At 44.1% G+C, this 14494-nt stretch overlaps 1 protein-coding gene across 2 annotated transcripts in view; it reads left to right on the top strand.

The window, feature by feature from the left end:
- Nucleotides 1-323: 323 nt before the first annotated feature.
- The window catches only part of NFATC3 (nuclear factor of activated T cells 3), a 66559-nt gene continuing 52388 nt past the window's right edge, over nucleotides 324-14494 (top strand). For both annotated transcript variants that reach the window (XM_035543809.2, XM_035543808.2), the window contains exon 1: nucleotides 324-604. In XM_035543809.2, coding sequence (XP_035399702.1) covers nucleotides 505-604 — 100 coding nt within the window. In that variant the 5' untranslated portion in view covers nucleotides 324-504. The remainder of the gene's footprint in view (nucleotides 605-14494) is intronic.

Genomic DNA, 14494 nt, shown 5'->3' with positions numbered 1-14494 from the left:
GCCCCTAGGAGCCCGCCCCCAGCCCCGGCTCCCCTCGCCCCCTCCCTCGCGGCGCGCCCCAGCCACGTGCCCGCCCGGCGCGCTCCCGCGCCGCCACGTGGCGCGCCGTGCCCCGCCCCTTTACGCGCTCTCCTCGGGCGGTGCCTCCCGGAGAACTACAACCCCCAGCAGCCCCCGCGGCCGGGCGGGGCCGTGTGGCGTCACGGGCCCAAACCCCGCGTGAGAGAGAACCCGAGCGCTGGGGAGGGGGGGGGCGAGTCCTAACAGAGGGGCGTGTCCTAGCCGGAGGGAGGCGGGGCTTTCCCAGGCGAGGCCAATAGCTGATGCTGCCTGCGCTGACTGACAGCCGGAGCCCCCGCTGCCCCCTCCCGCCCGCCGCCCTCCCTCAGCCCGCGGCGCCGCCCGCTGCTATGAGGCGGCCCTGAGCGGCGGCGGCGGCCCAGCGCAGCCCGGCCCGGGGTTGCCGGGGGGGTCTCGCCTCGCTTCGCCCCGCCGGCCAACCCCATGACTACGGCAAACTGCGGTGCCAGCGACGAGTTCGACTTCAGGCTCATCTTCGGCGAGGACGGGCAGCCCGGCCCCGGGCCGCCGCTGGGGCCTGCAGGTGCGCTCCGCAGGGCCGTGAGGGGAGACCGTGAGGGGACCGTGAGGGGCCGGGGGGGGGGGCGTTCGTGTTCTCCTCACAGCGAGGCTGGGAGAGCACCGGGGTGGGCGTCGGAGGGGTTGTGGGGGTACTTAAGGAGGTATCGGGGGGATTTGGGGGGGTACCGGGGGTTTTGGGGGATTTTTGGAGGGTACCGCGGGGTTTGGGGGGAGCGGCGCCGTCCCGCCCACCCTGAGGGCCGCAGCCGCCTCACGGCGCCGCTCCCCGCCCCTCGCCGGCGGGAGGCCGAGGGGGCGCCGCCGCCGGTTTCTTCGGGGAAAAGCAAAAAAAAAAAAAAGTTTTAAAAAAACCACACAAATAAACCCCAAAACTTCGCCCTGCGCCGCCCGGGGGGCCCAGATCGCGGGGTGGAGGCGTCCTGAGGTGCAGGGCTTGGGGCCGAGGGACCCTCCTGCAGGTTGGGTTTCGTGACATTGGTGCCTGCCTGTGGGGGCACCCCTGTAGCCTGGAAACCCCTTTAAAAACCCCTCTCGTTTCCTCAAGCAGCGCCCAACACACGTATTCCCTGTAAGTTGTCGTGCATGGGATGAACAAGAGCCAGCTGTGCGGTGTGTGGCTGTGCTGGACTTGGACGGCTGTGTGCTTCTTTTGTGACCTACTTGAAATAAGTGTTAGCTGGTAACGTGCCGTCCTGAGCCTGCCCGGTGAGATGGCAAGATAGGTCTGAAACGCAGCTGGAGCTGGGCTAAATGGTGCAGCCATGTTGTTTTGTTCGCTCACTTGCTTGTCTGCATAAGTTGATCAGGAAAAAAATTCATCGATAAGCTCTGTATATAGTCCAGTGCGAACGCTTGGGAAAAGTTGCCAAAAAAAACCCCAAGCCTCCAACTTTTTTGATGCAGAGTTTTAGCTTACAGATTCCTTCAACAAAGGGGGGATTTTTCTCCCTTATTTTCCAGCTTGGTGGAGTAGACAGGAATAGTAAAAAGCAGATGGTGCTTTTGGGAAGGGGGCCTGAGTTCTGCTAGCCAAAACAAACGCGTTCTAGTACCCGATGAACAGGATGCATGCAAGTCAAACGGGAAACAATGGGGAGTGTTAATAAATTACAACAAAAATAATGGTGACGTCCCAATTTCTGTTTGCTTTTCTTTTCACGTTAAACTAATAATCTAAACTATGTTACTCAGTCAATGGTAGATGAGAATGAGAAAACAAGTTCAGAAAACTGGACACTTTTATAGTACTTGTATTTTGGTAGCATTCCTTAATAAATGGCTCAGATATTACTTTACAAAGAGAGAGAAACTTCCATGCTTGATAATTTACAACTGTTTTTAAGGCAAATTTGAAACTGTGATATTCAGACGATGAACAGATTCATTTGCTGTGGCTTTCAGTGAGAAATGCTTGGCGGGGGGGGTTGGACCAGATGATCTCCAGAGGTCCCTTCCAGCCTCAGCCATTCTGGGATTCTGTGATCTGCATCCCCAACTCAGGAACTCAACAGTGTGGTGATGTATTGGGGGTGGCTGGCCTGTGCCCCAGACGTGGTCCTGAGGCGGAGGGGTTACAAAAAGGCCTCTGCCTCTTGGCATTGCCACAGCTTAGCTGTCAGTTCTGCTGTGGATCCAGAACTAGATTCCTCGTAAGAGAGGACCCTAGTTGGAAGTCGTATATTTTCCCTTTCCCCCTCGTCCAAGTATATTAGTTGAACAGAAGTTGTTGCATCTCCTTAAAGCACATGTTTCGTAATCCCATGTCACTCGCTTCAATGATGTTGTCAGTTGTGTAGCGAAGTAAGTGTAAGGGTGCTTTTTTCCTAATATGTGGTGATAATAAAGTGTGTAGGTGACAGGGGAAGGTACTTAATTTGAAATAAATAATATTTAAATTGCCAAGTCTGCTGTGATCATGAACACTTGAAAAGTTCTTGTGCCTCATGCTTATCTTCTGAGGTGTTTGGGATCGGCATCCTTGTGAAAGAAGTGTCTGGTAATAAGTTCTGGTGTGAATAGCACGGAAATCTAAGTTAATGCTTTCTTTTATGCTGAGACTACTGCAGTATTGTGAGGATTTAATTCTTCTATATAGGTACATAAATATTTATATATCTTAATTTGTGACATTTTAACCAAAATCAAAAAAATATGAGCTATTCATTTAATTTTTTTTGATTTCTGAGTGATTAAGAAAATGCTAGACTCAGGCTGTAGTTGCCATTTTTTGTGACATTAAAAGGTCAATATGAGAAATTAAACCAGGCTATATTCTGAGCTAGTGCATAAAACAATCTCAGGGGGTTGCAGGATGCTAGAACTAGAGGGCTTAGCTTTACGCTCAGTGACAGAGATTGAGACCACCATTTTGCAGTGGAGCTTGTGTGCTAGATCTGAAAATTGTAGTTCCTGCTGCTGAGGGGAATGCGTGAAAGATGGCTCAAAGACACTTGAGAGTCCATGGCCTAGTACTACAGTTTGCTGTGTTCTTTGGTTAAAATCAGGGGGATTGCCCACTTCATATCCCTCGTGTCTTGACATAAGCATTTGCTTGGGTTCAGAAGCGCTTCAGATACTTGTAAGTGGAGGTTAGGCACTGAGCACCTTCTGCCAAATCTCCCCTGGTGTTTCAGTGTCCTTGTCCCCAATATCGCTTTTATCTTGCAGTGTTCAGTGCTCAGAGCAGGTGGTTCTGGGCTCTAGGTGCGGGTCAGCTTCATCTTCTGACAAAACACTGCAGGCCTCGAGTGCCCTGAGGTGAACCAAGACCCTTCGCCATAGTCTTCCTTGCAAAACTGTTTTGTTAGTTGGGGCAGCATCTGACTGCATCTCGCCACCCAGTATCAGTTGCCTTTGGGATGCTGAAGTAGGCATTTGAATTATGGTATTGTTGATCCTGTGCAGTCCAGTAAAAGAGGTTGCCATGTAACTAACTGCCTTTGTCGGTCAATGTATTTGAGGTGCCACCACGCTTGGTCTTTTTAATTACAGATTTTTGAGATTTGAATATGTGACTCTTGACTAGCAGAATTTGAATACTATTTTTTCTGATGCCCCCACCCCTTTTACCCCTCAGTTTTGCAATACTATTAAGTATAATCTTGTGAAGTTTGAATTTAGAATTGATAAGGCATTAATCAAGTAAATTGCATTATGGGCTTGGTGCTACTGTTACAAACCCTGTAGAGGTTGAGGTATAGTAAAAGTTGCAATCTGGCATTGAAAAATGCTGAAGTGTGCAGAAGGGAGCAAGTACAAGTAGCTATGATTCATTTCTTCAGCTGATTTTTTATTTTCAAGGTTTATCTTCTGTTATCAAAAAAGGTGTTTTTACAAGGGAAGGGCCTTTAAAGAACTTGGAGTATGTGGTACTGAGCTGGGAATTCCAGATCTGGTGAAGTTCTGTAACATCCCAAATTTTTTCTATTCAATATGTGAAATGAGGGCTGACTTAGAATCAGAGGCTGTCAATATACAGCAGATGAATTATTTAATTGCTTAGGAAATTGTGACAGTTGAGTTGTTGATGCTTCTGTTCTGAATCCTGTCAAAAATGTGCCTGTTATTTCTGCAGAAGTCTTCTGAGAGCGAAAGGGTTTGTTACCCAGTAGAGCGGGGCAATATACCCACCGTAACCCCCAACTTCTTGCTGTTGAATTATGAAGTGGAGGAAGACAATTTCATAATACCTTTTAGCTTTCAATATATGTAGTCATCCTTGGTTGTTTTTTGTTTGCCTTCCCAAAATACAAATATTTTAAAAGTACTGGTGCATTTTTACTATGAAAATGAAAGCTATGTTCCTTGGAGTTTTTGTCCATAATAGCTGTTTTTTGGAAACTACAAAACAAGCTGAGAAAGGGTTCTCCATATTTTCTTTGACTTAATATTTGGTTAGATAACTGCTGTGCAGTTATCTTGTTACTGGTGCATTATTTCCCACAATCTCTCTTATATCCTGAAAAAAAAAATAGTTGTGGGTTATTGGTTTTGCTTGTTTGGGTTTGTTTGGTTTTGATATCCCAGTTTGGTGATGGATTTAGTGACAGTTCAGAATGTCTCTGTGAGCTGGAGCCCTGCTCTGGTTTAGAACAGTGTACCTGGATTTGACTTTTTAATTTATTTGGAAACTTGTATACTTTTGTTCTACTTGTTTGTTTTTTTTTCTCTGTAGCTTAGAGCCATTAGTGTACTGGTTTAAAGCTGTTTCTGAATACCAAGAATGAAATGCTCATTTGGCCATTGTGACTGACAAAGTAATACCTGCTACTTCCTTTCAAAGGCTTCCATGTTTGCCCGTCTTTCCCTATGAGCATCCCGGAGCTCCTTGGGCCGCTCAGCAGGTGCCCGCTGCTGGTGTGCTGAGTGCTTGGGAGCGATGTCTGGCTCTGAACTTTCCTCAGCAGCTAGGCAGAGATCTGTGCAGCGGAAGTTGGTACTCTATCTGTCATTTAATTCAGTTATGTACTAAAAAATCTTACAGCCGATGACTTGGTACTGTAACAGTACTGTAATACGAGTCTTCATAGCTTTGCTTTGATCATTAATATCTAAAATATTTTTCACTTCTTAAATGTGTATTTGTGACATCTTTGCTGTCAGGGGCTGCTGTTAGAGAGTAGAAACCAGGCTAAAATGTTTATAGAAGCCTGCAGTGCACTTGAAGTTCTTGTTCTTTTCCCTAAGGTAATGGTTAGGGTGGGTAGTGCTAAGAAAGTCACATTGTGGTAGGAAAGAAAGTCTCAAAACTGGGCTGGGTGGAAGATGCAGGGCTGAATACTGGCAAGTCATTGTGCACTGCAGGTGCGAGCTGAGGGAGGGCTGCTGAAGGTGGAAATCCTGCCTGTGGCCTCTTGCTTCTGATCCCAAACTGCTACAGATCCCTCGCCTTAGCTGGGAAGGGGCAGTTTGTGGGACGTAGCCTTCTGAAGAGATCAACTTGCACACCTGTATTGCTTGCCTGAAGTCATCTTACTCTGTTTAGGTTCATTTGTCTGTATAAATGGGTAGGAGAGCGAGTCTGCACAAGATGGTATCTCTGAGGTTTATGTGAATAGTTTGGGCCACCCGTATAAATACAGCTGTCCGTGCTGCTCTGTAGGTGTCTGCTCTGTGAGAGAGAACTTTTATAGAGGAAGGCCAGGTTCAGCTGGTGCAAGAAAGGGATGAATGAACAAGTTGTTAAAGTCTGTTTCTTTTTTTTTTTCTCCACTAGAAATAAATGACACTTTTAAACAAAAAATATTTATTTATTTATGATAGAGCACCAAATGTATTGCAGTAGGAACTGCCGCTTGCGGGGAAGTTTAATTGCTGCCACTATTTTATTTCACAAGCTGGTGAGTGCTGTTGTGTGCATGCAAAAGGTTGATGTGCAGGGACGCGATGCAAATCAGGCAGAGGCTGTGGTTATATAATCTGCTGGTGGAGGGCAGGGGGAAAACCAAACAGCTGCATCTGACCAAAAATAGAGGGTCTGTGACAAGAGCCGCATGGCTTGAAGATAATGTCGAGAGCCTGAGGAAGAACCAGAGGGAGATAGGTATTAAAGTCAAAGCTGGTGTCACCAAATGCAGCGTTGCCTGGCCATTAAGAGTAACACTGGTTAAGATGGTAATGTTCAAATGTGTTGTGGTTTTTCATATTATGCTGGCAAAATGAAGTCTTGCCTCTTTGGGTAAAGCTTGACCAGGAGGAGGCCATTTGGCAAAAGCCAAAAAAAGTTCTCCTGTGTGCTGTGGTAGTTGCACCTGATCTAATCTCGTAACTTTCACGATTTGGTGTCTGGTTCTTGGCTCACTGTGTAGGGCATCAAGAGGCGCTCATGCAGCCATTTGGAAAAGATCCCCAGTTTGACCAAATGTCACTTATTTCATGTGTGCATTCATCCTGACATGCCACTTTCTGTTCCTCTCCCTCCAGTCTGATGTTGTAAATCTGAACACGTGCTGAGAGCCAGGGTATAGGAGGTGGGCCGGGTACAGAAAATGTTTGTGCTGATCCTTTTATCTTACAGACTTATGAAAATTGGAAATAAACCATTTCTTTCTTGAAAGCAAAAAGTAGCCCTCTGCCGAAAACATGACGTCTTCCTTTTGCTTGTACCCTACAATTGCAAATTTAGTATTGTTGCTGTTGAATGAGTGAGAAATAAGAGCAGATTGGGCCCGGGTCAATCACAAGCAGCAGTTTGGCCGTTCACAGCAATAACGTAACTACGGGAGTTGTTGCCTAAAGCTGCCCTAGTGGGCCAGGGAAGTGCGTGGAGCAGAGCTGGCAGGCAGCCCAGCCCGTAAAACGACATCCCCGTCCTTGCATTTGTCCAGGCATGCCGCAGGGGTTCAGATGACAGTGGAATTCAAGAGGAGTGAAGTGATCAGCAAGGCGAAGTAAAATCACAAAGCGGGAGCAAGCCCATCAATGAGCCACTGTTCGGTTCTGCCTCTAGCACAGCCATCTCTAAGTACGGCTGCGAAACACTGGCGGTGAGGTTGTGCAAAAATCTGCCGAGCTGTTCAAAGTCTTTCAGGGAAGATGAGTTCAAAGCTGAAGAACAGCAGAGCTGATCGGTAAGAAGGCTTTCTGTCTGTGCTGCCGGCTGCACGTCTCTTGAGTTGACTGAACAGCTGAACTTAATCATTTACGTGGCTCTTCTGATTAAATGTCTCCCTGACACTGAATGCTTATGGCTGCTCGTCAGACAAAGGGCGATAGGTGTGATACGAGTTATTTTTGGTGGTTTTTGTTGAGAGGGCCAGGCTTTGTTTCTGTGTACGTGGGGGAATGGGAGAAGAATCAGCTTTCTGGGAACCTGAGTGCAACGATGGGAACACAACCAGTGATCTTCCAACAACATGATCATAAAAATGGGAATCTCATTTTGGTTTGGTTTGGTGTGTGTGCTTTTTTGTTGTATTGTTTCTTAAAAGCAGAAACAAATACTTCATTTGAGCATGCAGAAAGACATTCATAGGTAGAAACATGAGCAGGTACCTATGGCTAATACATCACCCTCAGAACTACAGAGTGAAATTATTCGTATTAATATTTAGATTAATAGCAATTGTTTGTTTAAAAATGGCTTCTTAGGCTGCTTTTTGGAGGTTATTCATCACTTCTGAAAATGATAAATATTTTTAATATAGCAAGATATTGCTAGATGGAGTAGGGCTTTCTGTTTGTTTTTTAATGGGTTGGTGGAGGAAGTTATATTCAAAATCTTATAAGTGTTCCTCTCTGGACTTGCTTTTAGGTTCTTTCAAACCTAGTTTTTTTAATTGTTTTTTTTTTTTATAGATGAGCTTATTCAGGATTGCAAGAGGCAAATATCTCTCAATTCACCGCTTAGCAAGAGTCTTTGTGTTTCATTGGTTGCTACCTTTCTTTTTTAGGAGCCAGTGCTGTGAGATTTTTTTTTTTCTAAATTGTTTTACATTGGTTTGGGTAAACAGACAAATTGGAAGGCCACGTAAACAGAAATTCACTGATAAGCAGCATTTGTACCATGCTAGAGAGGGAATAAAGTGTTACCTTGTAACTAAATTTGTTTTACAAACTTTTTGTGTCTTCATATCCAAACTGAAAACCCACTACATAACCAAGATATCAAGCTGGTAATGAAGCCAGGGTGCTTTTATTAACTGGGAGTGCCAGTGGTTTACTGCTTTTGGTGACTGGATTAAAGGGTGGTGATAATGACTACAATAATTTATAAGGATTCATCCATACCTTACATAAAGTGCTTTCTAGTAGCTGTTCCCTAAATCAAGGACACAAAGGAGCTGGAGTAACAGCCTGATTACAAAAGGTTTTAGTAGTGTCACTTGGGATAAGCGTACTCAAGTGACAAGGCCACGAGAGAACGTGTGGTTTAATGCAAGGAACCGCTAAGAAAATTTGTGAACATTCTGTATTTTGCATGTAGCTACTTTAATTTAGGTCAGAGTTTGTGTATTTCATCAGTGTGAATGGTCAGGTGTAGGCTTCAGAGCAGCAGATAGCAGTACCTTTCAAAGGGGTTAGCATTTCTGCTGGCTGGGGGAAGATTTGATTTTAAGCTGATTAGGTGCCTGCTGGAATAAATACAAGTTACTGAGGACTCTGCGAAGAGATGCGAAGTTTCAGGGTTTGCGTGTGACACAGTCATGAGGCATGCTAATATTTTCTTGCTTGAATTTTGGGGGATCATTCTGGAAATCGGTGAAAAACTGGCTTTCTAGCTGTGCTTTGGTGTCTCCTTTCGGGTTCCATGCCTGTCTCTGCCTGTGACACTTACTGTGTCAGTCGGTTAGCAAAGTGAACTCGAGGGGGGGTTGATAACTCTTCATTGATGTGAGCACTTCTCATTCTGGCTTATTTCAGTCCCTTAGCATACAGAGCCTTTGAGTTCTGTACATGTGAAGTCTACTCTCAAGCTGTATTACAAAACATATTGATGAAAAGCTGTAATATTAAAGATTTGAAGTACCTATGTGGTAGGACCGCCTGCTGCGGCACGGCAGGTTTTACCCTCTATTGTGTTGCAGGACAGCTGCTGAAGTAAGGTGTAGCTTTACTGAGGTGTGAGGGGTTCCCAAACTGGTTTGTTCATTTGCTATCAGCACCAGGTCTCAGCCAGCGCTGTGTTCTGTTTGATAACCAGAAAAAGGCAGGCCCCCGTTTGTCTGCCCTTCTCTTGCTGTAGGACTTAACCTCTCCCCACTCAACCTTTTTGTCTTTGCTTATTGCATTTTTTCTATGCACTTCCACAAAGACCACAGCCCGGGTCACTGTGCTGTCCTACAATCTAAGATAGCCATTTTCTTGCACGCGCCTGTTTTCTCTTTTGGTTTGTTTTGCTTTGGCCCTACTTAAGCACCCTAGTCTTGGGAACTCAGCTTCTGTGCAGTGCTAATTTCAGGACAGAGGCAGACTGCTCCTGGACGTGTCCCTGGGACAGCAGGGTCGGTACGCTTGGGGGTGGTGGGAGCTGGTCATGGTACAGCCATGCGGCAGTGGGGTGACAATTTCACTGGGTAGGTCAAGCACTAACCAGAACTTCAAATAGCTGGAGAACCCTTCATGGAGTCCATTGATCCCACAAGAGAACAAATACTGAACCATAAGCTCCAAAAAGTTCTCATTTGAAAGCCTGCTTCACAATCAACCTGAAATACCAGGAGAGCTTGAGAAGGCCCAGGTATAAACACTGCCTAGTGCTTCCGGTTGCTCTTTGCTGTTCTCGTAACCGAACGTACAGTGACTAATTCTTGTTGAAACTTACTGTTACAAGCTGGATTTTTTTGCCTGCTTTGTGCATCAGTCTAGTCAGCATCTCTCAAAGCATTCTGCAATGAAAGATTATGAGAACTTGGATTTTAAAAACAAGGAAGAGGCTTTCTCAGCTGAGATTAACTCCATTTGCCACAACTGAAGTACATAATTTTTGGAAACGTGCTTATGGCTTAAGTAGATACACTTGATTTTCATGTTTATTTAGTCTGTTTTTCTTACATGCCCAATAAAATTTCGTGACTGTTACTTCCCTATTTGGAACTGAATTCTGTTTCTTCATGGTGAAGCGTGATTGCTCCACGGACAGCCCTTCTACTTGAAATGTGTACCAGGCGACAGCCGAAGGCTTCAGTTGCACGTTACATTTTTATTTGAGAGTGCCACCACCTGCACTTCCAGTCCTGGCTGCTTGCTTCTCCCCATGTCCTAAAGTTTACGTAGCTGCACTGTAAATCAGATTACTAAAATCATCCGGGTTAAAAATACGACTCTTCTCATTTCCCCTCCTGCTTTGTATACGTGTGAGTGTGTGTGGGAGGGTAGTTACTGCTGAAAAAAACATAACATGTAGTTACACCCTGTGAGCCAGTCTGGTCTTTTTCTGTGAAATGTCAGTTGTAAACACTTGATAGGCTGTATTATTCTCTTGCTTAAGCTAGTGCAGCTTCATTACTGCTCTGCGGTTCTACTGAGGATAATTAATTCTCATCTAGACTAGGACTTGGAAAAGATTCATTGACGAGCTGCCACTGTGGAAGAGATTGTTTTTCTTGCACATTTCCAGGATCCTTGCTTAACACGAGAAGATGAGTGAAATTCTGATGGGCATGACAGAGCTGCCTCTATCTAGCAGCATACATGACAAGTAAAATTTATTTTTCTCCCTTTTGGGTAATCAGATATGACTGTGAAAGAGAGCACAACATCACTGAATGTGAGGTACTCCTCCATCAAATGGTGGTGGTGTAAATTATCCTTTCCTGGAAGCTTGAACTTGCACTGCTGTTTTGTGTGTTTGTAAACTTGGACTACAAGGAGGTGTTTTCCCCCTGCTCCCCATTGCTGCCCTAATTGCTTTCACAATTTACCCTTTTTATTACCATTTTTGGTGGCCTGCTACTCAGTTAGACTCCTCATAAACTAATACGTGGCTGCTCTTCAGGGCTTTTTTGGGTTGTTTGTTTTGAAGTTCTCTGCTAGATCTGACATTTAAGCTTGTTGGAAGACATGAATTGTCTCTGGAGAACGTGCAGGTTGCAATGGAAAACTGGAGTTAAATGTCCAATTATAGAGCTTTAGTGGGGTAGTGTGCCACCACGAACGCTGATGGGTTGTCTTTAAGTGCACAAAAAGCGAACTGGGGCTGTTGAGTGGGTTTGGCTTGTTGTGAAGATTAGGACTCATTTTTCTCCCCAAGAAGTATATGAGTTGCTGCAACTGAGTAGGATAATGAAATTAAAAAGTGGAGCTGCCTATGTTTTTTTTGTTCATGTTAACAGATACTTCTGTGGCATTCTTTTAATACCATCAAATTTGGAAAGAGATAATGGTGACTTGTGACAGACCTGGAAAACAGAGGAGGGTGTCCTTCTCAAAGTTTGGGAATGGAGACAGATTGTATGACTCGCATTAGAGCACACATGATGTCTGTGGCAATGCTTGAGTCCTTCCTCATGCTATTTAAAGGACTTTATTACTGATCCTGTTTTCACAGCAGTATTTTTGTAAGACCTAGGTCATGTTGCACTTTCTTAGTACCTTATAACAACTCTTATTGTCTGAACCTGTTTGTTTATGGGCTTACAAACCTAGAATAATACCGCAGTTTGGATATATTTGGCACAGGGCTTGTGTTCAGACATTTGATAGTAATTGACCTTCCTTCTGTGGAGAAATGGGGCTCACTGCACAGCTGCACATACGCCTGTGCCAGTTCATCGCTGAGAACAACTGGTGGGAAGCGTTGCTGGTCTGGAATAGCAAAAATGTGCTTTAGAAATGGTTTTTCTGGGTGTTCTTTAAGCTAACTGGAGAATATCGTTACATTGAAGTGTAGCTAGCAGCCCAGTCAGAGATGAGCCAGTGTTGTTTCGATGCTGCCCATGAGCTGCTGTGGGCTCGTGCGCTTCCAGGCAGTAGCAAACGTGCTCCAAGTGCCGGAGCGTCTGGCTCTCGTTGAGGCACGGACACCTGAGGGGGGCACCAGTGGCAGGCTGCACCTCCGTGTAGCTGACGGACATGTTGGGAATACGGGGCGTACGCTGCCTTTTGTGAGCCCGCTAGTAAACACCATCTCAGCAGGGAGGGGAAGAGGGCTTTGCTTATTTGTAGAGACTCGCTGCCTTCGCCATGCATGGTAGTGTGCAGTGCTGTAGTAAGCTAAAGCAAAGCTGAGCTTCTCTCTGTGCTACCAATCCAAAAGGCCTTCCTCAGTCGTACAACAAAATGTGTCTGATGTGGTTTTGTTCTTAACAAACGTTGACTTCTTGTTTTGTTTCTTGGTCTTTAAATGCTTACAGGAGCAAATCACTTCCTATAACTGAAGTTAAACTGATTGATCTGTAATTCTTCACTGCTTTTTAACCTTTTATTTAGGCCAGTTTTCTTTACTCTGCATTGTTATTAATTTTGTTAATTTCCTTGCTTGTCTTTACTGAAGAAGAAGCATTTACAGTCTGCCATGTCAGGATTGTGGCAGGTTTTGGATGTGGATGGCAGTACTTTTCTCTGTCCTTGTGTTTTGCTATGTCCTACTGAGCATCTTGCCTCCATGTGCTTCTGGTGGCTTTTCTGCTCTACCTCAGTAATCTGACCTAGTTTCTGTTTCTTCAATGGTTCCAGCACATATTTTAAGGTCAGTGAAGGCCTAGGCCAGCTTTACTCCTTTATTACAACATCTTTTGCTCCCTTACAAGGATTACTTGGACGTAATAGCTCTCCCATTCAGTTACCTGATTCCCATAACTCCATCCCTTGCCATGGATTTTTGCATAACTCCTTTTTGCCTTGTACTTGCCTTTTGTGGGACTCTCGTGAGCTTGTTTACTCTCTGCTCTCTTGAAGCCCTCTGTTGGATTTCTTTCAGCTATTCTCACTCCTTTCCATCTTAAGGATTGTCAGGCTTTTTTTCCCCCCTCCTTTCTTTCACTGAAGTTGTATTCATCTTTGTATGTTTACTAGTTCCTTCCATTTAGTTAGGGGGCTCTTCCAGATCAAATTCTTTATATAGTTCTTAATATGACAAAATTATTGGTAACTAATGTAGTAGAATTAATGAGACAGTCTTAATATTTAATGTTGTCCTTTGTATGAGTAACTAGCAGATTATGTTAACACATGATTATAAGGGGAGGGGTGGAGAACAGGCACAAACTAAGATAAATCTTAGTTTGGTTTATTGATCGTGTCTGAAAATGGCTTGCGTGACTTAGACTTCAAAATATATTGTTTCCACAGTCTTAAGTGTGCTTGTGGGATTTGGCGTTCATTAGAGGCTAACATGTTCTGACTGCAGGTTTCCAGCTGCCTGTGTTTTAAGTGCACGCTGCTGGGGAGGGATAGCGGGCGAATGCCCATATATACATGTAATGTTACATATAAAATCACACAGTGCATATAAAACTATCTAGTATTAGTCTTAAATTCCTTTTTGTGCCTCTTAGTGTGAGGATCATTGTCTGTGTAGTCTGTTCCTTGGTAACAGTATGCTTTGTCTCCACTTGAAGATGCTTCCTTCTCGTCTCTGAGGAGATGCTGTTCTGTTCTGTTCTGTTTCTGAATAAAGGCTTTTAGTTAATATTAAGATGATTGCTATTAATGAAGCTGAATGACTTGATTAACATCCTTTTTTTTTTTTTTTTTTTTCCATCGTGGAAGGGCCTAAAATACATGGCTTCCTGTCTGGGTATTTTTATTTGATTGTGAGACAGAATAAATTTATTTTAAAACCATCTTCATTTCAGGGCAGCAAAGGCAGCAAATTGAGGGACAGTACTAAAACATCTGCTAGAGTAAATATATATTTTTGAATGAGCAGTGACTTTGCTGAGTGGTGTAAAAAGAGTCTGCTAAAAAGGTCTTTTGCCTAATAACTTTTAATGAATCTTGAAACCTGAAAAGGTTGGTAAAGTGTTAATATCCTACCCAGCACTTTAAAAAAAAAAAAAAAAAAAAAAAAAAGAGCTAATATCCTGAGATACAATTAATGCCAGCCAATTTGCATTTACGTAAAATCATCAGATGACCATGGTGTTTTATCATTACATTTGATAAAGGAGCAGTTTTTTTGTGGAAATTTATAGGTTTCTGCCTAATGGTCCCCTACTACTGGAAAAAAATATTAAAAACAAACAACACTAGAAACTGCACAATTTTAATTTTAATGGGTGAAAAGCTCTCCAAGTGATTCAGTATTAAAACAAATTACTCATGCTATAGAGACAATATTGTTAACAGATTTTTCAGACTAGTTTCAGTATCGAGTGGGAATAATCCAGGTATGTTGAGTTCATCTTCTAGGAGATGATGGATTGGTGAACAACCTGAGGTCTCCTTCATGCTTTGTGTGATTTTAGAGGGAAGGATCCCTTTTACAAGGGAAATGGGTGGAAGCATAGTG

Source organism: Cygnus atratus, chromosome 12 (assembly GCF_013377495.2).
Source record: "Cygnus atratus isolate AKBS03 ecotype Queensland, Australia chromosome 12, CAtr_DNAZoo_HiC_assembly, whole genome shotgun sequence".
Taxonomy (NCBI): Eukaryota; Metazoa; Chordata; class Aves; order Anseriformes; family Anatidae; genus Cygnus; species Cygnus atratus.
This window is presented reverse-complemented; position numbering and strand designations above follow the sequence as displayed.